Here is a 25,120-nt window from a genome sequence, read left to right on the forward strand (position 1 = left end):
GCACTATAGGAAGGATGTTAAGGCATTGGAAAGGGTGTAGAGGAGATTTACAAAAATGGTACCAGGAATGAGGGACATTGATTATGAGGAAAGGCTGGAGAGGCTGGGATTATTCTCATTGGAGCAGAGAAGGTTACGAGGAGGTCTAATAGGGGTCTTCAAAATCATGAGGGGATTGCATAGGTTAGAAAGGGAAAAACTGTTTCCACTGGTGGGTTTGTTGGTGACTCGAGGTCACAGATTCAAAATAGTCTCTAAAAGAAGCAGAAGGGAGGTGAGAAGAAATTTTTTCATGCAGCGAGTTGTTTGAATCTGGAACACATTGCCTGAAAGGGTGGCCGAGGCCGATTCGATAACTGCTTTTAAAAACGTGGTGAATGGGTATTTGAGGAGGACGGGTTTGCAGAGTTATGGGGAAAGGGCTGGGGAGTGGGATTGACATTACATTGCTCTTTTTCAAAGAGCCGACACAGACCTGATGGGCTGAATGGCCTCTTTTTGTGCTGTATGATACTATGATTCTATAAAGTTAAGACTTTCCAGGTCTGTGGGGTGTTAGGTAATCTCAGCTAGGGCAGTGGTCAGGGTAATACAGTTGGTATCAACAGGCCAGAGCTAGGGCGAGTGGGTTACAAAAAAAGGGTTGCCAGATTTGCTGCTCCTGATTGTAATCCGGTAACCTTGCTGGAAGTACAAGTCTATGAACAATAAGTGACGTGGAATTATGGTATCCCTTATTGTGGTTGAATAGTCTGTCTATTCACTGTCTATACTAAAAAATGAAGAATAACCCATTGGATGAGGTTGTTAATATTTGTGGGAACCAATATTTGGATACTCGTAAGCGTGGTGATAGGTTTCCTCATGTGTCAGAAACCTGGCTGACCAAAAAGACTTCACCAAAGTTGATAGCAGATCGGTATGGTGGTGTGTCCCAATAATCATACTAGAAATGATTTGATGACATGCTCCGTCTAATGCAGGATGCGCTGTTAGACATTATAGAGCTATATATACTGAATGCAAGCTGTAGTTGTTGTGGGTTATTATTATAATTATTAATAATATAAAAACAGCTTAACGCTGTGAAGGTCGGGAGGGTTTTATGGAAGGATGAGATTGAATAGGCCGAAGGGCTTTCCCCATTCTGAACCTCCCCCACGGTAGGTGTAATAACAATAATAATATAATAATAATAATTAACTGTGTAACACGGGGCACAGAAGCGTAATGCAGTGAGACAGTGAGATGCCAGGAATTGTGGCCGAGTCACGGCCAGTAAAAAGCAGTTTGATGCTGTGCCGAGAGGGGAGGGGGTGGTATGGGGGGCAATGTGGAGGCATGAGATGAGATGAGATGGGTCCAGGGGCTGTGCTGAACCAGACCAACCCTGTGACCTTCAGTGACCTCTGTGTGGCTCACCAGCTGACAGCGGGCACCTCGCGCAGACTCAGTGAGGGCGGGAGGACTCCCCCCGTGTCCTCCTGTAGACCAGCATTCAGCGCGACCATCATGGCGGCCTGAAGCCGGCGGCCCTGCTGAGGGGGGAGATACACCGACAGGCAGAGAGGCCAGACCAGGCCAGGCCAGGCCGCGGGGACAGCGGGGACAGCGGGGAGGGGAGGCCAGGCCAGGCCGCGGGGACAGCGGGGAGGGGAGGCCAGGCCGCGGGGACAGCGGGGACAGCGGGGAGGGGAGGCCAGGCCAGGCCGCGGGGACAGCGGGGAGAGCGGGGAGGCCAGGCCGCGGGGACAGCGGGGAGGCCAGGCCAGGCCGCGGGGACAGCGGGGAGGGGAGGCCAGGCCAGGCCGCGGGGACAGCGGGGAGAGCGGGGAGGCCAGGCCGCGGGGACAGCGGGGACAGCGGGGAGGCCAGGCCAGGCCCAGGCCGCGGGGAGAGAGGGGAGGGGAGGCCAGGCCAGGCCAGGCCGCGGGGACAGCGGGGAGGGGAGGCCAGGCCAGGCCGCGGGGAGAGCGGGGAGGGGAGGCCAGGCCAGGCCGCGGGGGATTGAGGGAGAGGAGAGGGGAGGCCAACATGGCGGACAAGTTTGACAACCTGGAGGAACATTTGGAGAAATTCATCGAGAACATCCGGCAGCTCGGCATCATCGTCAGTGATTTCCAGCCCAGCAGCCAAGCGGGACTGAACCAGAAACTGTGAGAGACTGAGATACCGTGTGAGAGACAGAGAGACTGAGAGAGAGAGAGAGAGACTGTGTGAGAGAGAGAGAGAGACTGTGTGTGAGAGAGAGAGGAGAGAGACTGTGTGAGAGAGAGAGAGAGACTGGAGAGAGAGAGAGAGAGAGACTGTGTGAGAGAGAGAGAGAGACTGTGTGTGAGAGAGAGAGAGGCTGTGTGAGAGAGAGAGGGGGAGAGACTGAGAGGGAGAGACTGAGAGAGAGAGAGAGAGAGACTGTGACAGAGAGAGAGAGAGAGAGAGACTGAGAGAGAGAGAGACTATGAGAGAGAGAGAGACTGAGAAACTGTGTGAGAGAGTCTGAAACTCTCAGCTGTGCTGACAGAATGTCTGTCAGACATCAAGTCCTGGATGAGAGCAAATTTTCTTCAGTTGAACGTCAACAAGCCCGAGGCCCTCCTGATTGGCTCCCGTCAGCGCCTCCTCACCTCAGGCACTGACAGCATCACCTCCATGGTCGCACACTCCACCTTACTAAGCCGGTCCAGGACCTTGGCTTCTTGCTTGACCCTCAACTATCCCTTTGTATCGCACATCTCTGCCATGACCGGCTCTGCCTTCCTCCACCTCTGCAACGTCGCCCGGCTCCGCCACTGTCTCACACCCCAGGCTGTCGAAATCCTCATACACGGATTCATTACATCGAGGCTTGACTATGCAAACTCCCTGCTTGTCGGACTCCCCAACTCCCTCCATAGGCTGCAGATCATCAAGAACTCTGCAGCCCGTGTCTTCTCCCGCACCAGGCTCCGCGACCCTATCACCCCCATCCTCGCCCAACTCCACTGGCTTCCCATCACACAGAGATCCTGGTCCTCATTTCAAAGCCCTCCATGGTCTTGCTCCACCCTACCTCTGCGATCTCTTAACCTACCATCCTGCTCGCACCCTCCGCTTAGCTGTCTCCAGCCTGCTTCACGTCCCCCGCCTCGGTCGCCCCACCATTGGCGGGCAGGCTTTCTGCCACTCTGCCTCCACCCTCTGCAACTCCATCCCGCAGTCCCTCCGCCTTGCCCCCTCCCTTGCCTCCTCCAAGACCCATTTCAAGACCCTCCTCTTCGACCGTGCTTTCGATCACCCAGCCCTCCACCCTCCCTGATCCCAAACCCCCAGCTCGGGTCCAAAACTCTGACTGTCCAATGCCTTGGTACGTCCTCCCAATGTGAAAGGCGCCATACAAATGTAATTTTGTTGTACGTTTGTGGTTGAGAAACTCTTGAGAGTGGCTGAGAGAGACACACTGAAAGAGTGAGGGAGAGACTGAGACACAGAGAGAGAGCTGAGATAGTGAGAGACAGAGAGTGTGACAGAAAGACAGAAGGTGTGAGAGAGTGATATGGGAAGAGGGAGTGACAGAGTTCACAGAAGGAGAAGGTGTACACAGAGAGAGGGGGAGAGAAGAGGGTCTAGGGAGAGGATGTGTGCATGTATACAGAGTATGTGTATGTCCTATATATACCTATATATATATATTGGAGTGCGTGTTTAGGTACATTATTTGAATAAAAATATAGTAAATGATGACTGCCAACGTAATAGCAAGCGCTATGAGCTTATACTTAAATGCACTGCACAAGTGTATCTGATATGATTGACACATCGACACCAAACAGAATGCATATTCCAAAAGTGTACACCTATGTATTGCGCATGTGTAACAGATGTGAACGTGTGACATGCCTGTTCAAAACAAATCTGCGGAAACACTCCTTCAGTGAGCGGGTAGTAAATGTATGGAACAGGTTCCCCAGGGAGATGAAAGCAGAAAGTATTGATTCTTTCAAGAACAAATTAAATAGATTTCTGTTAGGAAATAATATCTCGGGATACAATATATAGTTTGGAACACAACATATACATACAACTGCCAGGATGGTGGAAGGTGAACTGGATTGACCATGGTCTTCTTTCGCTTAGCACATTCTTATGTTTTTATGTTCTTATGGACCCAAACAAACCACATATATAAAATAGACATATAAGTGGACACACAATATGTTGTATGCGTGGAATAAATTGCTTGGAGAACATATGCAGAGATAGATTTCAACTCAGGCAAAGTGTGTGCACAATATACTATTTATGGACAATTGACACCAAGTGTGTTTCCACAAGTTTACAGTTTAGAATTACAATGCAGTGGCTTCCTGTAATTGAATTTACTTGATATTATACCACTAGAATACTTTGATTTATTTTGATTTATGATTAATTAGGAAGGTCTTTCTCAAAAACGGAATCATGTGTAAGTGGTTTTTGATCCATGCATAAAATAGAGGGTCAATTCAGCACTGTCTGTGCAGGCTCCTAAAGAGACTAAGAAAGAAAATGCTGTAGTCTATGAGATAAACTGATTGGAAGTCCAAATGGAATAGAAATGGACCATAGACCAGTTGGAAATTCTTGTTCCTATATTCCGAAGTGCCACAGATGCACTGAATGGAAAATTGTGTCATGTTTGCTTTGGGGATTTGCATCTGTGAAAGTGAAAGTGAGCTGATGACTTGAAGCTGTTTAAGAAATTAGTGTTTAAAGGGAAATGAAAGCAAAATTGGAGTTAGAGAGTTTCAGTAGAAATCCTTCTGTATGACAAATAAAGGGTGAGAAGGATAGATGAAATTAACTTTAATTTTAGTTTTTGATGACATCTGAATCCCTTCAGCGTTTTCTCATCTATTCATTTTTACGCAATATGTACCAGTTAGGCAATTTTATGGCCATCAATTACAGATTACTCTTCAATAATCTGTAAAGTTATTACAGACATCAATCTCTGTGTAAATGTTATCTATCAAAAAGGAAATGGACCACATCGCTATCTAGTTCTGTTCATGTTCAGATCGATGAAAAGTGATGGGTTTGTTGAGCCAAATGTCCCCGTTCTGTTCTTTTATTGAGCGTTTAGTTGCCCATTTTATAGCATTATTTGGCAATTCAAATATTATCATCTTGAGACATAATTTTCCCTGCTCTTCGTATCCAAATTGGGATGGGGGTCTGCCACTATCTGAAATCTCAGCCCTTTATAGCATAATGGTTTGTGTTTTTCCTCGAGATTATGGATGGTCAGTTACCCGAAAGCAAGTTTTAAATGTGACATTGAAACAGCTCAGTGTTTGTAAGTTCAGATGTAGCTTTTTGACTAATGTTGCTGGTTGTGTCAAATTTGTCTCGGTATAAATAAATTTAATATCACCTTCACCTTACAGAGTTCCCGAATAAGTATATCGAAGCAGCTTTAAAGACAATTTGGTGGTTTTGTTGCAGTACTAAAAACTTCATTTAATGTCACAGAAATATAATGTTTTCAGTGGATGCCTGCAGATAAGATTGTAGCTGACCCAAACATTGAAGCCTAGTGCAGCAAACCTTTGATGGCTCAGCCAATTTATCCAGCAAGTGCTTTGCGGAAAAGGTTCCTGGTCTGTCTTGTTAGCTGATCTCTTGGGGCATTATAATCAGCCTCAGAACCACGTACGACAGAGAGGAGAATTAGTGAGTGCTTCTATTCTTGACTATACAGTGACCCCACGCTTAAGATACACCATTGTGAGCATAACTAAAGACAGGATCAGACCAAGCTGTGATGTCCTTGTAGTGCAAAAGCCTCACTTTGGTGAGACAATACTATGGTGTCCACGAAAGTACCAAGTAGAACGGTAACAGAGTCAAACTCTGTGAGAAATGGCGCTTGGGGAAGGGGTGGTGATAAAAGTAAAAATAAATTCATATCACGCTATGGAATCTTGATCAAAGCATAATATTTAATGCAAATTGATTCAGAATCGAATCAGTGGCCTAAAGTTTCTCATGGTTTCAGTAGAATTTTGAAAAATTATTAAATTCCATTTTAACTTGGCAGCAGGTTTCACAGAGTTAATTTTGTGCCAAATAAATGTAAGACAAAACTTGCTTTATGTCAGCAGCCATATTGAATAATCCACGTATTACAAAAGCTTTCTCTTACCCAATAATGTTTCACAAAATTTTGTAATTAAAAGTGACAATCTTCTATTAAAATAGTAACTTTCTATTTGATTTGCAGAAATTCTATGATCACAGGGCTACAAGATGTTGACAAATGCAGACAGCAGTTGCATGATATCAATGTACCACTGGAGGTTTTTGAGTGAGTATTGGATATTGTGTAGATTTTGTTTTAACAAAAATACGGTTGACATTTTGTCATTAACTGGTGTTAAGTGTTGATTACAGCAGGCATTGTTGTATCTTTGCCATATGCTGTTTGCACTAGGATAGATGCTATGATGATTTTTCACCTCTAAATAATGTTCTTGCAAAGCTGCAAGTCAATACAGTTGAAACTGTTGAATTCAGTACAATATTATTAATTAAAGATTTTTCTATAGAAGTTATTGCAGTGAAGATTATTGTATTTTCCACTGTACGTTTTATAGATAATAGGATATTCTCTGTTAATAAATTAACCAACCTTCAGAGAATCGCGCTTCTAGTTTTCATTCTCCATGAAGGTATTCAGCACTGTGCATCTTCCTTAATATATGTGTGTGTGAGGGGAGGGGGGACAGCTATGATTCAATATTGGACAATTCCCCATTCCTGAATATTTCAAAATAATGACGCACAGAGATTAACAACCAGATAAAATACACATTTAGAACTGGTAATCTTGGGATCTAAACCCACATCTGTTTGGTTGAGAGGTGGATGTCCTGATGTTTTGCTGTTAAGTTATCTGTTCTTTCTGAAAACAAAAAAATCCAGTTCTGATTGTATTTATATTTCTCACACTTGTCTGTCAATACTACTGTTTACTCCAGGACACATGGGTATATAAGTAAGAAGTGAATCCAAAGCACATGCTAGAGTAGGAGAGAAATGCATAAAAATATGATGGGATATTTGACTGGGTGAATGCTGAGTTTCAGGTGACAGTTTTCCATTCAGCTCTTACTTGTGCATTGGTAAAAATTGTTAGGATATTAGCTGTTGTTTTAAAATTTGCTGGTAGATTTGGCAAAAGTTTGATAAGTTTACTGCTGAGCAGGGAATGACCCCAGAGTATAATGTCATGTAATGTCTGGGGCACAAGGACATCTTGATCGCAGATATTGTTATGATAATGTAAACGGCCCTTCAGTCTTCTCTCCCCACTGCCCTTATGTCAAATTGCTTAATGTTGGCAGATCTGAAAATAGGAATTCATCCTGTGGGAAATTGACTTAAACCTGCACCCTACCACGCAGTGGCAGGCTTGGATGTCTTACCATTCTAAAAACAAAATGCAAATCATTTGAGGATACTGTCGTGGTTTTTCGAAATTAAAAATGGCAACTTTTATTCCTTCCTATTATTAGGCAAATTCCGTCATCTCAGTTCTGGATGAGGGTTACCATTTTCTTTGCACAGTATTCTCAGGACATAATTAGAAGCATGTTAGAAAAAATTGTATGCAGTATATAATTTAACTCTTATTTTTCTCCTTTTGAAACAGGTACATTGATCAAGGCCGAAATCCTCAGCTTTATACCAAAGAGTGCTTAGAAAGAGCTTTGGCAAAGAATGAACAAGTCAAAGGCAAAATTGACACTTTGAAGGTAATTTAAGGAATTTATTGCAAGCAATAAAGATTCTTGAACAAGTCTTGTAATTAGCAAAATAAACCTCAGATCACAGATCACTAAGCCATGAGGTCATTCCTTCCCCGCTCCTTATCCTGCCCCCATTCTGAGTTTGAACTTTGGTAATGGATGTGTTCAGACTACATTCCTTAAATGACTGCAAATTCAGCCCTTGACTATACTCATAATTTAAGAACACTGATTCTCAGAATCATTTGCAATGTTTACAAAGAATGTACGGTACTCAGCCCAATCGGTCCATGCCAGTGTTCCTCCTAAATTCTCTTTCGGATTCTATAAGGTGTGCAACAAGGTGGGATATGCATTGAACTTCTGAATGATTCCAGGTTCTTTTTAGATTTGGTTGCCCATAGCTGCACACAATATATGTCCTGACTAGTATCTATTCTGTACAAGCATTGAATGATTTGCTTTGACTTATCCAAATTGTATTCCTGTATTTGATTCACTTTATTCATATTATCTGGAACACTTTAGTGGAATGCTCAGACTGAAATTCCTTTCCTCCTCTATTAATTTTGTAGGTATATATATATATTATCATGTATTTATTTACATTACAAGGTAGATGTATGAACAGTTGCCGTATGAATGAGGGAGTTGGAATGGGTCACAAGTTGGGAGCGGCCCCATTATTGAAATGAAAATAGTATGGTAATGGGTCATCAAGTCTTGTGTGTTCATGCACATGCCTCTTTCTCTCTCAGGCTCCCTATTGCCTTTAAGTGCATGTATGCATGCGTTTCTCTTTCTCTAATCCTGTATTCACCTGGATTGGATCTCTACTTTGTGCTGCTGCTTCACAGTCCCAATTGGGCAAAATGACACACCTGGTATCATATACACAAGTGCACAATTAAATGTTTTTGCCAACATCATAACTTCATTTCACTTCAGTTGGAATCCCTATGGATAGTGAGGATGTGGTTACATAGTTTTCTACAATAAATGCAGTGAAAGGAGGGAGCAATGGACTTTTTAACCAGTCGCATTGCAGTAGAGGAAAGAGTTATATTGTAACTGTCAAAATCCCAGCTGCATTTATATATATATTTATACACATGACTAACTCGCTACACTGGGTAACTCATCACTGAATCCTTTTCCATGTCAAGCTCCATGTCAGGACTTTGGGAGTTTACTGTATTAATCCAACAAAAGAACCTTTGCTTCAAGTTTGTGTGCAGAGGCGAGTCAAAATTAAACTTTCTTTGTGGTAAAGAGATTCCTGTAACAACAACAGATTACATTTGTATAGCGTCTTTCATGTCTGGAGGATTTCCTAAGGTGCTGGACATTCAGGGATTTGGACCTGAGCAGGTGGTTGGGATCAGGCAGGCTGGAGGGAAGGGAGGATAGGGGTAGGAGGATGGTCGAAGAGGAGTCTCTTGAGACGTGCTTTCAAGCAGGCAAGCGAGGGAACAAGACAAAGGGACTATGGGATGGAATTCCAAAGGGCTTGGGCAGCGAAGCTCAAGGCCCGACCTTGGGGTGGGCCGGGGATGTGGAGCAGGCCACAGCCTGCTGAGCGGAGGGAAGGAACAGGTTGATATGGGGTTAGTTGGTCACAGAGGTTGGAAGGAGCAAGGCCGTGGAGAGCCTTAAAGGTGAGGATGAGGATTTTGAACTCTATCCTCAAATGGCATGAATAATGTCCAATTTATCTTGCAGGATATTTCAGAACCTTTTTGAGATAATATGGAGAGATGCAGATTTATTTTCCTCTTCTTCCTTTGACCCTACTGAGCTTGTGCTCTCAACAGCATTGTCTAGACTTAAGTTGGTTAGACTCCAGCAGTTACCCCCAATGCAAACTCTGGGGTCACCAAGCCTTGGTTTATGCCAACCAGCACCTAATAGTTTCTGGAATTAGGTAAGCAGGATACGTGCCTCCAGGGAGAGAGTCCGCATTCCATTCTGACACTCTATCTCTGGGATTGCCAATCGTAGGTGGAATGCATGGAATTCTCAGTTCGGTTTGGATACTCTTAAACAGGAACAAAAAATAATCTAGACTAATGTTGAATTTAAGTGAGGAAAAACTGAATATTCCATCTTCATCTGGCTATACGTGTGTGCTTTCTAATTCACCAAAAAGAACAGCTTTGGCAGGTTGCTTGCTCAATCCCTGATAGCTGTAGGTGTTTTGGCTTTGAAGAATGGAGTCGGAGGTAAGAGAAGCTGTAATTGGAGAAAACTGAAAGGAAAGCCGTATGCTTTCAGTTGCGTTTAGACAAAAATGTTCTGCCAGCCTTCATTTTTAATGGTGGAATAATGTTTGTGACAAGTTCTGAATTGTGTTTTTTTATTTTAGAAATTCAAAGGGCTTCTGATTCACGAACTGAGCAAAGTTTTCCCTGAAGAAATGTCCAAATATCGAGCTATCCGGTGTGAAGATCATCCGCCTACGTAGCTGGACACGGCTGCTTCCTTGTTTGAAAATATACTGCCTTCACTTTCCAAGACGTGAACAGATGGGGCTCATTTAACTGAGGAATAAAGATTCTTAAATTCAGTGCTTCAAAAGAATGGCATTTTCCCTACTGGACAAGACTGGAAAACAACTGGGTATTAAGGAAGTAGTGACTTTCGTTTCAGATGTATTTTGATCGGATTGAATGGGATTGATTTAATGTATGTCTGTTGAGATGGATTGGTGTAATTCAATAAAACATAAATCTTCAGATACTTTTGTACAAATGCAAACAATGAATCCATTTTGTATGTTGCTGGTCATAGCACCATTTTTTTGTAATAAAATAAATTCTTTGCTACCAAGATTCAAGGGATTTTGATTTTAATGATCCTTTATGCATCTGCTTTACAATTAGTTTGAAAAGTACATTAAGGGAAATTTTCGTATACAATGCCACTGTAGGTTTTCATTGAATTTTACCATTACAAGTTGCATTAAATAAAATAAGTGTAATTGTGTTTGCATCTCCACTATTTTAAAGAAAATGAATTCCCTTCCATGTTTACCATGCACTATTTGCCAATTTCCTTTATTATCTAGGTTACTACAGTTGAACTTCACTTTATAAATACCTCAACAATATGGATAATTAACAGTTCAGCCACTTTTTCAAATTTTTTTTCTAAATTGAAATTAATGGTGAGAAATGGCTCAAATTGAGGGTCAAATGGGCTCTTAATATTGAACTTCCATTTGTATGTTCCCCACCTGATCCACTTCACCATCGGTGGAGGAGCTTTCAACCATTTGCCCTCACTCTCTGGACCTCCATCCTGGACTCCTTCTGCCTCTCTTCCCCCCACCTCCCCCTCCAACACACACAATCACTTTGTCCTCCCAAGTGGCACTATATTTATGTAAGTTGTGTAAGGTAAGCTGGAGCTTGCAAGGGAACAAGGGGTTGATTTGACATCCTGAACTACACAATCTAATCATTGAGATATTAATGTGGTTTAAATGCACTCTATCATGTGCTGGACAAAGGATAAAGCTTCAGAATTAATGAATGGTTTATGTTTTGTTTCATAGGGGCTCTTTTATCAGACTGGTTTACTGCGGTTTTGATTGTGGATGAGATTTTAAAAATTATGCATTTGTTTAATAATGAGCTGGAGAGGAGATATTTTTTGTGGAAGGGATTATTGTGTTAGATGAACTTTACTTTTGCTTGTGGTAGGTTTTTAATACCTGTTAATAGCAAAAAAAGTCTCACTAAAATTTAAATTTATCACCACATGTATGCCACCTATTAATAAAGAAATTTGCTTCAAGGGTAAAGCACATCTCAGGGTTCAGAATAATGTTGATAAACTACTTGAGTCAGCCACTCTGCCCTCACCATTTCGAACAGCATCCTGCAGTCCTTCCGCCTCACCCCCTCCCTTGCCTCCTACAAGGCTCGTCTCAAGACCCTCTTCTTCGACCGTGCCTTCGGTCACCCTCCTTTTCTCTCCCATGTCCTCCACCCTCCCCTATCCCAATCCCCAGCTCGGGTCCGAAACACTGATTGACCAGCGCCTTGGGACATCCTCCCGACGTGAAAGGCGCTACACAAATGTAATTTTGTTGTTGAGTCGTCCGTGCAGTTTATGATGTCACTTAAGTCTTTGATGTGTTATTGTTTTGTAAACACTATTCCCAACTGTAGGTGAAAGTTGGTTCTGAAATGTGGAATTGGATACTTAATATAATCTTTGTAGATAGACGTAAAGTCTAATATTTCTTCTATAGCAGCATTCTACATTGATGAAAACACCCACATAGAGGAATACATTATCCACAGTTATTGTGGTTTCTACAATGCATTTCCTGATCAAACTGATTTACATGCCAGAACTGCATAATCCCTTCTAGAAATCATCTAACTTAAAAATTTTAAGAAATGCTTAATTTTGCATATGTGCAATGTCTTGTATGGATCATTTTTCCCTCACTCACATTACATAATTTAATTTACTAAATAAAATGAATCATTAGAAATTACTATTTATTCCAATTGTTTTTACTTTAATTGCGTGCAGAATGTTGCGTTGAAATGGGCTTCCTAAAGGTGACCTGATAATAAATGCTAAACCGAGCAGAGAAAAGCGTGCGGGAGAAACCTTGCATATTACAAAAATGTGATTGAAAATAGAAGTGAAATGACAAAGTGCATTATACAACAGTGAACAGTTTATAATAAGTTTTAAATGGTTGAAATTGGGAGAAAAATGTAAGTAGCTTCAGGCTCGGACTCCAGACGTCCATCATAACTAATGATTTATCTCTGCAAAATGGTTTGTCATTTTCTAGAATTCAGCTGTGCAGCATGGCTGATAAGTTTACTGGGTTTATTTATGCGGCACAACCACTTATGTCACCAAAGAAAGATGATTCATTTCGGGTGACCTAAACTGTATGGGTAAAAATGCAAGGAATTGTTTATAACCTTCAGATTTAATGAATAGTCTGGCTTTTGTTCTGTTTCACAGGGGCTCTTTTTAAAACTTGTTTTGATTGTGCATCAGATTAGGATTTTGTACGTTTAATAATGGTGAGTGGGCCTGTTCATGAATATTGAATAATGAAAATGAAAGGATGATTGTATTTCAGCACGATACAATTTAGTGCTTATTTTAATGCATTAATCATTTTTTCATATGTTTGAAGAGATTGCAAGGATAAGGAGAGCTAGTTGATTATTTTATGTATCTTATCTATTCTGGGATCAGGATAGTTGGAAGCGGGTCATCTACATGGGTAAAAACATATATNAAAAAAATCAAGTGCACAGAGGCAGAAAAAGCATCATAATAATCTGGATTTCGTAGCGTTTTTCACATTTGGGGAAAATATCAATTATAAATGCCAAAACGCTTTATGGAGAGTATTAGGCTCATGTTGGCAAAAGCCAAGGCTTAGGGACCCCAGCGTGTGCATAGTGGTTTGCTGGAGCCCCCCTGGCTGTGGTGTCATCTGTATGGGGTTAACTTCACATATATATGGATGACACCCAACTCTTTATCTCTCTGCCTCTACCCTCGACTCCAGGACCGATCCTATCCTGACAGAGTGTCTGACAGACATCAAGTCCTGGATGAGAGCTAACTTTCTACTGTTGAACGTTAACAAGACCGAGGCTCTCCTGATTGGCACCCGCCAGCGCCTCCACACCACAGGAGCTGACAGCATCGCTATTCATGGATAACACAACACCTCACTGAGCCAGTCCGGAACCTTGGTGTCTCGTTCAACTCTCAGCTGTCTTTTAAACCTGTGCCATAACCTGTTCTGCCTTCCCCTACCTTCCCAATGTTGCCCGCCTCTGCAACTACCTCTCCTCTCAGGCTGCCGAGACTCTCATCCACACTGTAAGTTGACTAGGCTTGACTACGCCAACTCCCCGCTCGCTGGTCTTCCCAACTCCTCCTTCCACAAGCTGTAGATTATTCAGAACTCTGCAGTTCGTGTCCTCTCTCACATGAAGGTCAGTGAGCTGATCACTCCTATCCTCACCTGGCTTCACTAGCTCCCCGTCCCCCAGAGGATCGAGTTTAAAATTCTTCTCACCTTGAAAGCCCTCCATGGTCTTGCTCTGCCCTATCTGTGAGTCCTAAAACCCTACTAATCTGTCTGCTCCTTCTGCTCGGTGGGCACTGGCCTGCTCCATATCCCATCCCCTGCCCGCTCCACCATTGGAAGTTGGGTCTTTAGCCTTTCTGCCCCCACCCATGGAGCCCCTCTGCTTTGCCTCCTTCAACGCCCAGCGCCTTGGGATATCCTCCCAAAGTGAAAGGTGCTTTATAAATGCAATTTGTTGTTGTTTGATGCTGTTGTTGTTGGAGTCTAACTAGCTAAAATCGCATAGCTTGTCATTGAGAGCACTGCCTGGCAAGGTTTCCCCCTTGTTTGTCCAGTTAGGTTAACAGGAGTTGAGTGGGAGGATTCCCTGGAATTAGTGACTGGTCTGTCCTTTCAAGTCTGCCGATGAGCTGTGCTGTCATCAACAGTGCCCTGGAATACTGCAGACCCTCCTGGCTCAGGAACTGGACTACTGAGACCACCAAAGAGGGTGGACTGGGTTCCAACATTCCATTGCTAAACATGTCACTTTGGAGTCAGTTCAGTTACAAGGAGACTAGCTTTCCTCCACTACCCCCACAAGCAGGACAGTAAAATGTTAGTACCTCAAAAACCTTCATAAGTACTTATTGTCAAGTGATGTGACAGTATTTTGTGAGCAAAAGCAGCAGCCAATTTGCACACAATGTCCCCAAAACAGCCCTGAAGTGAATGACCAATTTAGCTTATAATTGTTAAAGATTCAATTCACCTGCTCAAAGACTAACCAAAGTATGCAATTTCAAATCCTAGAAAGAACTTCCATTTTACAGCAAGTTATCACATCAAAATAATTCAAAGCGCTTTATAAATAATTACAGTCATGGCTCAATTAGTCTTTTGTAGGTAAACACAGCAACTATTTGTGCTATCAATATCCCACAGTGAAGTGAATGACCAATTTATCTGAACAAATTTTGTGCCAGGGAACTGTAAAAACCTACCTCATTTACTGCATATCTGTGCTATTTTATTTCAAAATGTTTCATAAACTAATTATAACTAAATATACAACAACGACACCTTGCACTTACATAGCGCCCTCCACGCAGGGTAGCGTCTCAGAGTGCTTAAATTGTATGGATCAATAGCAGAATAAATCAGTTTGTAAGTAGCAATGCTTAGTGAAGCTTAGTGAATACTTACTTTAGAGCTCTGGGATCCTGTCTAGCGTAAAGAGCGTGACATAAATGCAAGTTGTTGTTGTTGAACACTTGTGATGAGTCAACTGATGCACCAAAGACACATAATGCAGTGATGAACTCAGCTAAAGATCATAATAAGGTTTAAAAGTGAGCAATTTTTAAAGGGATTCTGTAAGAAAGGAAATACAATACAAAATAATACAATGTACATTTAGACAACTTTCACGTTGTCGGGGGTGGGTGGGGGAGTCTCAAAGTGTTTGAAACTGGAAGTACCTTATTGCAACATGTGAGAAATACAATCGGTTTTTGGAGTGGAGTTCCCATGTGACTTATGTGACCTGCTTCTGGTGCCCCACTCGGTGACTTTATTAAGGAATCCAAATAGAAATCATTCCATTTTAGATGCCAATGGTAATATACCCACTGAGGGCAAAGCTAATCTTGATTTACTTGATTGGCAATTTGATTGTGGGCAGGTTCTTGAAAACGTGCAGCACAAGTAAAACACACCAGAATTCAATGCTTTATGAAAACAAACTGCTTTATTGCTGCTAATGCTACTGGACTGCACCAGCCTGTTTATGAAGCATCAAGTCCCATTATATACCCCTATATGTATTTGATGTGCAACACATTGTTGCCATGAAGCTATTATAATTAGATGTTTATTTCAGCAGAATTAAGAACCAAAGAATCCCTGAAGCAGAATACAAAACATAATATACTTGCACCAAGGAATTGTAAATCTGATAATAATGAAAAAGGTGCATTGGACACCATTGACTGGAAAACATTTTTGAAGTACCGTTAGCATTCCTTTATATGAATAGCAAAAATTTAAGCCTTAAGAGAGAAATCAACATTCTTAACATTAATAGGCATTGTGGAGGACTAATTCATTTACATAAACTGTAATTATAACTGCATATGTTATCTTATGATTCATGAGATGTAAATAGGTAAGAAATTATGCACTGATTTGTCAAATCTCTTATGAGTCCAGCTATGCATATTTAACAGAAAATTATTCAAATGAATACAGTTATATTTCAAAATACTTCAATTCAAAGTGCCAATAAATAACATAATAGAACTCCACTTTGTGATTGGATGGTCAGTGGGTGGGATGATATTTGTGAAATATTGTTTCAGGCGCAATGAGCTAAGTACATCCAGCACTTGAATTTTTTATGTGTGAAGTGTCAAGGAGTCCCAATATTTTGTAATCTGTCAGTATCTCTACCATGGGGGAGTGCAACATGATAACTCACTAGTGACAGTGTTCCACGTCAACTGCAAAGGTTTTCTTTGCGAGTACTGTAAATTCTGCAGTCCTCAGCTCCCCCACTTCATCATCGTATCTGAAGAACCTGTAGTATATTCTGTGAAGCACTTTGAGACGTCTAGAAGACGTGAAATGGGCTATATCAAATGCAAGGATTATTATTATTATTTTATCTTACTAAATATTGCAAAGGAAGTATTAAATTAATTTTGGAAATGTTGAAATATGTCCTAAACATTTGCTACCAGATATGTGCCATTAAAATAAATCAGTGTACAGTCTGTATGCTGCCAAGTTCCTAACATATTAACTTTTCATTGCATTTCTTTGTGATCTTTAATTATTGAATATGCTTTGTTCCCTCCATTCTTGTTCCCTCCTCCCATGAAACCTGATTCCCGGATAGAAATCAGGAGCAGGAACTTTGGCAGATTTTTTTTCCCTTTAAAAGCACAGGCCCACCCTGCCTATGCAACCTCCTCAAGTGGTACAAACCCAACTGCTCCCTTTCCTCAGTAGCACCAGCTTGCTTCATGTCCCCCATTCTACCCACCCATTGATCATCAGCCTATCTGCCCCCTTATCTGGAACTCCATCCTGGAGCCCCTTCCCTTACTTCTTTCAAGGACCCTCTCAAGACCTTCCTCTTTGACCACAACTTTTAGACGTCTTTCCCCTCCCCAACCCCTCAACTCCCACATGCAGCTCAGGTGCCAAACCAGCACTGTCCATATCTTGGGACTTGCTCCTAATATGAAAAGGCGCTATATAAATATAAATTTGTGTTATATTGTAATATATATTGTTTATTGTGGTGTTGTGGATCTGCTATGAGATAGAGCAGTGTGCTCTGCTCTATCTCATAGCAGAGAGACAGCGTTCACACTGAAGGGTAAATAAATTGTGACAGTGTTGCTGTGAATTTATCAAGACAATATTTGTAACTTCCCTCGGTGGTGTGTTATAAATGATACAAATCTAGAAGGCACTTGGTTTGCTCCCCTGCTGCTTTATTTCGGCTGAGGTACCAGTGGGGCTACTAAAATTAGTTTCAGTGTCTCAGGTCATAGAAGGGGAAATATCAGCCATGATCTCTGCTCAAAATCTGTGTAGGTCAGAGGAGGGCAGAATTGGGCACAGCTGTGATGTCCCCACAATTGTAACTCGATATTTAGGTTCAAACATGAAGAATGGCTCTCTTGGGCCAGAGACCACAGAGCAGCTGGTATCCATGGAATCATATCCCAACATCAGCCCGTGCTTGCAACGGGGTGGGGGGAAGCACTGTAAACCTATGTAATAACTTGCATATCTTCTGCTGGCCTGAACAGATCTAATTTAGAGCGATCGTTATGTGCCATATAGTCTTAAGTGAGCAGACTCATGATGTGCCCTATGACCATAAAGGAGAAAAGTAATTTAATATTAAGGGAATGAGCCTTGGAAAGCCACCTAGTCTTAGTCTGTGAGAAAATTTTCCTTAAAATCTGACACCTGCAGTTTTTAAAAAGAATTGGTTTCTAAATTAAATACTGTATTTTCCACAATTCTCTGAGATCATAAATATTGAAACAAAATGGTCTTTAGGTTAAGGATTTTCATGGCTTAGTGTTATTTATGGCCCCATATTTTTGAGTTACTTTCTCTCCTTCTTTACAGTCACAGCACACATCACGGGACATTGTTGTGCCCGAACTGGCTGCCACGTTCGCTCACAAAATACAGCATATTTTGTGAAGCACTTGAAATACTTGAAGACATCTCTATATGAAATGCAAGGATTATTATTATTATTTAGTCTAGGTGCAGTTTCTGGGCTCACCAGAACTCTTGACAATTAAAATTTACTCTTTAAGATGTCACAAAGTCTGTGCAATATTTCATCCATAAAAAGATAAGTATGTTGTATTGTAATTTTGCTGTGGCAAATGCAGGACTCTGCTTTAAATGCCTGCCATTTAACAAATAATACAACATTATTACATAGCATGCTCAGGTTTTATTTATATGATAAAATAACCATTCCATGTAAGTCAGAAACACTATGTTGAATGGCGATTACTTTTGTTTGGGCGTCTCACAAGGAATGTATTTATTGCATCATTATAAAGTGCTTTTACAGCTATAGATAAAAAATGTTTGGTATTATTTTTGGAGACTGCAGTGATTCCTAATGTTTATAATGTCAAGAAACCTCTTGTTAACATTTCAAGAAAAATTATTTACAACCAGTTATTCGGACCACATAGGGAGAGATAGATGGCTTCTACGTCTTCACAACAATTGAACACATGGTAATTATGCTTCCAACTGCAAGTGCCAGACTGTTCCAGATCTAGCTTTTTTTGATTATTCTAGCCCTAGTGTGTTGCAGCCAATAGAGGAGATTGCAAAGATGAATTTGGTGAAAGGATAGAAAATGCCACATGTATTGTGGTAGGAAAATAAGATGCTGGATTTGCAAATGATTTACTTACTAATAGGTTCAGTTGGAAACCTCTAGGTTATCAGATAATAATCCTTGCATTTGATATAGCGCTTTTCACGTCAGGAGGACGTCCCAAAGCGCTTCATAGAACACACTGTAAAGTGAATTGACTGTATATTTGTGGGCGAACGCGGCAGCCAATTGCGCACAGCAATGTCCCACAAACAGTCGTAGATTGAAAATGACCAATTTATTATTGTTTTTGTTTTTTGGAGGGATTATTATTAGGCGTGTGGAGTAAGGAAACTTGCCCAAGGTTTCGCCCTGACCTGCCTGGAATTGAACTCAGGTCTCTCACTTGCAAAGCGAGTGCTCTAACCACTGAGCTACAGGACTCCACAAAGATCCCACAAAGTTCATAACAATATATGTACTGTGGGATATCATTACAAGCAGCACAGACTGAAAGCTAGAGTCATTGCTAGATTACTTTAATGTATTCTCTTCCAAAGAGCAGCACACGTACAATCCCACCTAAGTTTTGGCTCAGTGGATATGATCTCATTCCTTTAAACCTGCAGAATATCCCTGGCTATTGCTTTCTTTATACTAATGGTGTCTCTTTTCTGTTCCTATTTCAGACTTTGACATATCTTATTCATTCCCTGAGTCCAGCTCCTTTGTTGGCTTCATGCTTTTCAAATTCTGTTGTCTCATCCCTGCGCATCCACAAACTCTCCAAACTGTGTGTAACATTCCCAGATTTCCTTTCTCCCTCTTATCTAATCCCCCTCACCAAGACCTTAACCTTCGCCACAATGCTTGCCTCTGCCTCTATTCCACACTCACTGCTACTGAAATGCTTATTTAACCTTTGTCACACCCTGTTTAGACTTTTCCAATTCATTCTTTGCTGGTCTCCCTAGCTCCACCATTCACAACCTGCAACTCATCCAAAACTCTGCCACCTGCATCCTCACCTACCTAAACTCTGCATATACACCATCTCAGTCCTTGCCAGTCTTCACTGTCTCCCGGCAAATCAATTTCACTTAAAAATCCATCCCTGGTCTCCCTTATCTCTCAGATTTTCTCTTACGCTACTTCTCCATTTGGCCTCTCCACTCAGCTAACTTGGACTTGCTGCTAGTCACATGTCCTTTCCAGGCCACCATCAGTGCTCTAATTATCATTTGCTACACTACAAACTTCTGGAATGGCCTCAATTTACCACTCAGTTTCATCTCCTCTATTTTTGTCTTTACCCTGCCTCTTTATGAATACATCTATGGCCACATCCCTCTCCCCTTTGCTTGATGTTCAGCCCCTGTGAAGTGCTTTCAGGTGTCCATCATCCTACATGAAGGATGCTAATAAATGCCAGATGTTGTTGTTTTTGACTCACAATTATTTATATTAGATACACACTACAGAAATCTAAGGGGTACAGCAGTGGAACATCAATGTTAGCAACAACAGAAAACTGGCATAGCATTGGTCATTATTGTTAACACCTTAAAAATGCCACAAGTTACAGAATAATAGAAAAAGGATTGAACTTTTCAAACTGCAGTATGAGGTATAAATGGCAGCACTAGTATTGCACTATTGGCCAGTTACAGCAACATTTTCACTGTGCAATTGTTTCCTAGCACACTTACAATATCTAATTGTTATAACACATGGGATTCATTGTTACGTATTCCAGGAAACATTTATTGCAGCTCACAAACAGTGTCAATATCTTGCAATCCAACAATATAATCCTAATTAAAGTCACAGGACACCGAGATAATATATTTGAGGCCTAAAAAGCTGATAACTCATCTTTCCACCTCCAGAGAAAGGATGTCAGTATCATATCACCGGAATCTGCTGGTAAGTCTAATTGCTGTCTGTTTCAGTTAGAAAATACTGTATACTGTATTAATATAGGTGTATAGTATTCAATAACATACCTAATCACAGTGAGGAGGGTTGGGGGTGGAGAAATAAGATGTTTCACAACAGATAAAATGTGATGATCAGATTAATTTTGATTAATTTTGTCCCAAAACATTGCATTTTGACTAATATTTAACAGTCTTACAAATCCTTCCTCAAACAATGTCCTCATCCGTTTGTTTCTCAATTTTTGTCTAAATTTAATTTGAAGTAATGAATGAATGAGCTTTCCTGTTATGTTCCAAGGCAGACTGGAGGCACCACGTCTGTACATCATAGGGCACAGTTGTACACCCCAAACTGTCTCATATGTCTCCTTATTGAGGTTTTACCAAATTGCTTCAAAATGATTGTAACATACCTGAAAGGAAGGGACAACGGGCTTTACATGGGGAGTATGCACCAGTCTTTTCCCCCTCCCAGAATACAGGGTCTGGGACCTGCTCTGGTCGACGTGCTATTATCGATGTGGAAGGACTATATGCACATTGGACAGATGCTGTTCCATTAGTCTGTTCTCCCAAGCATGTTGATTGAGACTTGCCTGCTTTAATAGCTACTTCAAAATGTTGACGCCACCATGCAGTCTGATTATAATGAGCTGCACAGGAACAAGACAGTGTTGCATAATGTTATGCAATTTGGATAGGCACAGTTGGTGCACCAGATTGTCCTTCTAGTCAATCTGTTCACTGCACTGGTGAGAAAACAGCAGGTCTTCTTGCAGCTCCAGGACATTAACATTCAGAGCTTCCTTGAGCTTGCTGCAGTACAGACTGCAGGGTTTTGGTGCCAGAATCTAGCACTTTGTCTGATGTGCAGTCAGATCTAGAGCTAAACCTAATGGGAAGCCTATCAAATACTGGGTATTCTTAAGGCTCAATAGCCAATCCTTCATAATCTGTAAAAGATCAACTGTAAAATGGTTCTCAGATACAATTTATGCAAAACAATCACTAAAGTTACACAGGTTTCTATAACTTATTTATATTGCTAAGTTAACGCTTACTGAGTCAGCCTGGCACAGTTGGTAGCACTCTTGTCTCTGAGTTAGAAGGTTGTGGTTCAAACAAATATTATACCATGCCAGGACTTGGAACTGATATAGTCTAAGATGACATTTCTTGCAGTGCTGGGGGTGTGCTGCATTATCAGAGCGCTATCCTTTGGATGAAATGTTATACTGAGGCCCCATCTACCTGTTTAGGTGGACATTAAAGATCCCATGTCACTATTCAAAAAGAGAAGGGAGTTTTTATTTTGATGCCCTGCAATGCATCAAAATAAAATTGTTCACTCACTCCATGGCTGTTTGTGAGACATTGCTGTGCACCAATTGGCTGCTGAGTTCACCTACAAAACGCACAGCAATCCCCTTTTCAGTATTTTCTGTGAAGCGCTTTGCGATGTCTCAATGATATGACATAAGGCAGTATATGGAATACAAGGATTATTATTACCTTTATATATTCTTATAAAAGTATAAACTAACTCATTTTAACAACTCAACAGTACATTTTGGCTCAATTTAATTTAACACAGTGATGCACTGAACTCCACTGTAGAGCCGTACACGAAATGTTAATGGACAGAAGTCTAAGAGCTGGGCAGTGGCTCAAGCATTCGGCTGGTAATGATAAATGACACAGGAAGCCCTGGAGAAGAGAAAATAGGAAATAATAAACTTCTAATTGTCAACGATTCTATTATAATGGACTCAAAGCTGATCTGCACCTGACCACTGGACTGTGATTCCATGGAATACCATGACTCTTTATTGAGTTAAACTGATACAGAGAGTTAACTGGCAAGTCTGTTTAGACTCAGAGGACCAGTTTCAAGCGCAACCATTGTGAATGAGTTTTGTCAGAATGGAGGTTATTGGAAGCCTCATTGATCACATCTAATAATAATGATGATTACAATAATAATCATCCTTATATATGATATTGCACCTTTCACATTAGAAGGATATCTCAAAGTGCTTTACCAGATTTACTGTAAAATGCAGTGGCTGTGTATTTTGGAAGCAAATGTGGCAGCCAATTTGTACAATGTCCCACAAATAACCATAAAATAAATGGCCAGTTTTAATTGAGGTATTGTTGGCCAGGATCCCGGTAGAAATTGCCTTCTCTTTTTGAATAGGACCCATGGGAATGTGGCAGACAGCAACTCAATTTAACATGTCATCTGAAAAATGGTACCTCTAACAATGCAGAACACCCCCAGCATTGAATTGGAGAGTCAGCCTACCTAGACTATGTGAGTTTATAGACCTAAATCAGAAGAATGTGTGGCTTGAACCCACAATCTTTTGATTTAGAAGGAAGAGTGCTACCAACTAAGCCAGCCTGACACAAAATTTATCCATGTTGTGATCATTTGGATTGGCAACTTAACAATGTGTTTATTATCAACAGTAATACTTGGCACATCACATGTTGCCCTTTTCAACCCGATATTTATTTTGGAAGTAGAGCAGGAAGCTATCTCGGACTCAAACCAACTCGACCAATATCAGTATCTCCTTTCCTATGTTCTATTCTCAATATCCTTTTGGACTTGAAACTAAAACCACTTGTCATCGTGCTGAACTGAGAGTCACACACTCACAGCTGGCCAATAAAAGAGTTAAACAGCACAATGCAAAATGGTCATTTGCAACACCCACACACCACCCACACACTCACACACACATACACCTAAACAATATTATTCAATTTCTGTAAAGTTAAAGGTGCTGTTTGAGTCATCTTTCAGTCAGGCAACTTCATGGAAAGACGAATGCTGTAACTACTGACAGAAGTGAATCATCCTGTGTGTGCGTATGGAGACATCCTTGGTGTTAACTATATGTGAAGCATACGCGTTTTCTGCAACAAATGTAAGAAGGATATTTTCCAAATTTCAATGATTATCTCCTGCTGATAACAATCCGAGCGACCCAGTGTTAAGTTTTGTGAATTCATGCAAATTGAACGACTTAATGGGAAATGAATCACTTGGGATGCTGGTAACAGTAAATCAGGGAGAATGATATGTAAATCTCAGATCATATTTCAGTGAATATTCAGGACAAGATGATATTATTAAAATTCCCCCAACCACAACCAGCAACTTCAGCAAGTCAAAAGGTCTTCGTCAGATACGTCCAATATACACAGTGATGTTGAAACATTGATGGTAGTACATAATCAAGGTCACAAAAAGGTCAAAGAAGAAACTGGGATTTGAGAATAATAATAATAATAATCCTTGCATTTGATATAGCACTTTTCACGTTGGGAGGATGTCCCAAAGCGCTACACAGAACACACTGTAAAGTGAATTGACTGTATATTTGTGGGCGAACGTGGCAGCCAATTGCGCACAGCAATGTCCCACAAACAGTTGTGGATTGAAAATAACCAATTTATTATTGTTTTTGGTTTTGGAAGGATTATTATTAGGCGTGTGGAGTAAGGAAACTTGCCCAAGGTTTCACCCTGCCTGGAATTGAACTCAGGTCTCTCACTTGCAAAGCGAGTGCTCTAACCACTGAGCTACAGGACTCCACGGAAATATTTTGAGTGCTGGAGACAAAGAATGGGTTTGATGGGAGAAGACCATAAACCACTGACTCTGCAGTTTCCTTTACAACCGTTTTTTTTTAAAAAAATTCCCATATTATTTCCCCTAAATATTTCCCCTCTACCTGCAATTTCCTTTTCTTTCTTGAACACACTAACTAATAATATAAGTAATCCTTGCATTTGTTACAGTGCTTTATCATATCGAAATGTCTCAAAATGCTTCACAGAGTTGTTCTGTAAAATGTAGTACAGTACCTCTATAAAACCTTGGTTAGACCACACTTAGAATACTGTGTGCAGTTCTGGTTCCCACGTTATAGAAGGGATGTAAAGGCATTGGAGAGGGTGCAAAGGAGATTCACAAGGATGATCCCAGAATTGAGAGGTTATACCTACCAGGAAAGGCTGAACATGCTTGGACTCTTCTCTTGAAAAGAGGAGGGTAAGGGGTGACCTGATAGAGGTCTTTAAAATGATGAAAGGTTTTGATAGGGTAGACATAGGGAAGATGTTTCCACTTGTGGGGGAGACCAAAACCAGTGGCCATCAAAATAAAATAGTCACAATAGATCAAATAGAGAAGTTAGAAGACATTTCTTCACACAGAGAGTAGTGGGAATGTGGAACATGCTATCACAAGGAGTTGTTGAGGCAAATAGCATAGATGTATTTAAGGAGAAGCTTGATAGGGACATGAGGGAGAAAGGAATAGAAGGTTATGCTTGAAGGCTTAGTTGAGGAAGGACAGGAGGAGGTTCATGTAGAGCATAAACAACGGCATAGACCAGTTGGCTGAATGGCCTGTTTCTGTGCTGTATATTCTAATGTATTCTAATGTATTCTA

General features: G+C 41.1%; 1 protein-coding gene across 1 annotated transcript; it reads left to right on the forward strand.

Annotated features, from left to right (window-relative positions):
- The first annotated feature begins 1,978 nt into the window (after positions 1–1,978).
- Positions 1,979–10,602, forward strand: med10 (mediator complex subunit 10). The gene is made up of 4 exons (XM_042332496.1): positions 1,979–2,156; positions 6,242–6,325; positions 7,673–7,775; positions 10,135–10,602. The coding sequence occupies exons 1-4, from the start codon at positions 2,035–2,037 to the stop codon at positions 10,231–10,233; spliced, it is 408 nt and encodes a 135-aa protein (XP_042188430.1). The 5' UTR covers positions 1,979–2,034; the 3' UTR covers positions 10,234–10,602.
- The last annotated feature ends 14,518 nt before the right edge of the window (positions 10,603–25,120 follow it).

This window comes from Callorhinchus milii, unplaced genomic scaffold (genome assembly GCF_018977255.1).
Source record: "Callorhinchus milii isolate IMCB2004 unplaced genomic scaffold, IMCB_Cmil_1.0 Scaffold2, whole genome shotgun sequence".
NCBI classification, from domain to species: Eukaryota; Metazoa; Chordata; class Chondrichthyes; order Chimaeriformes; family Callorhinchidae; genus Callorhinchus; species Callorhinchus milii.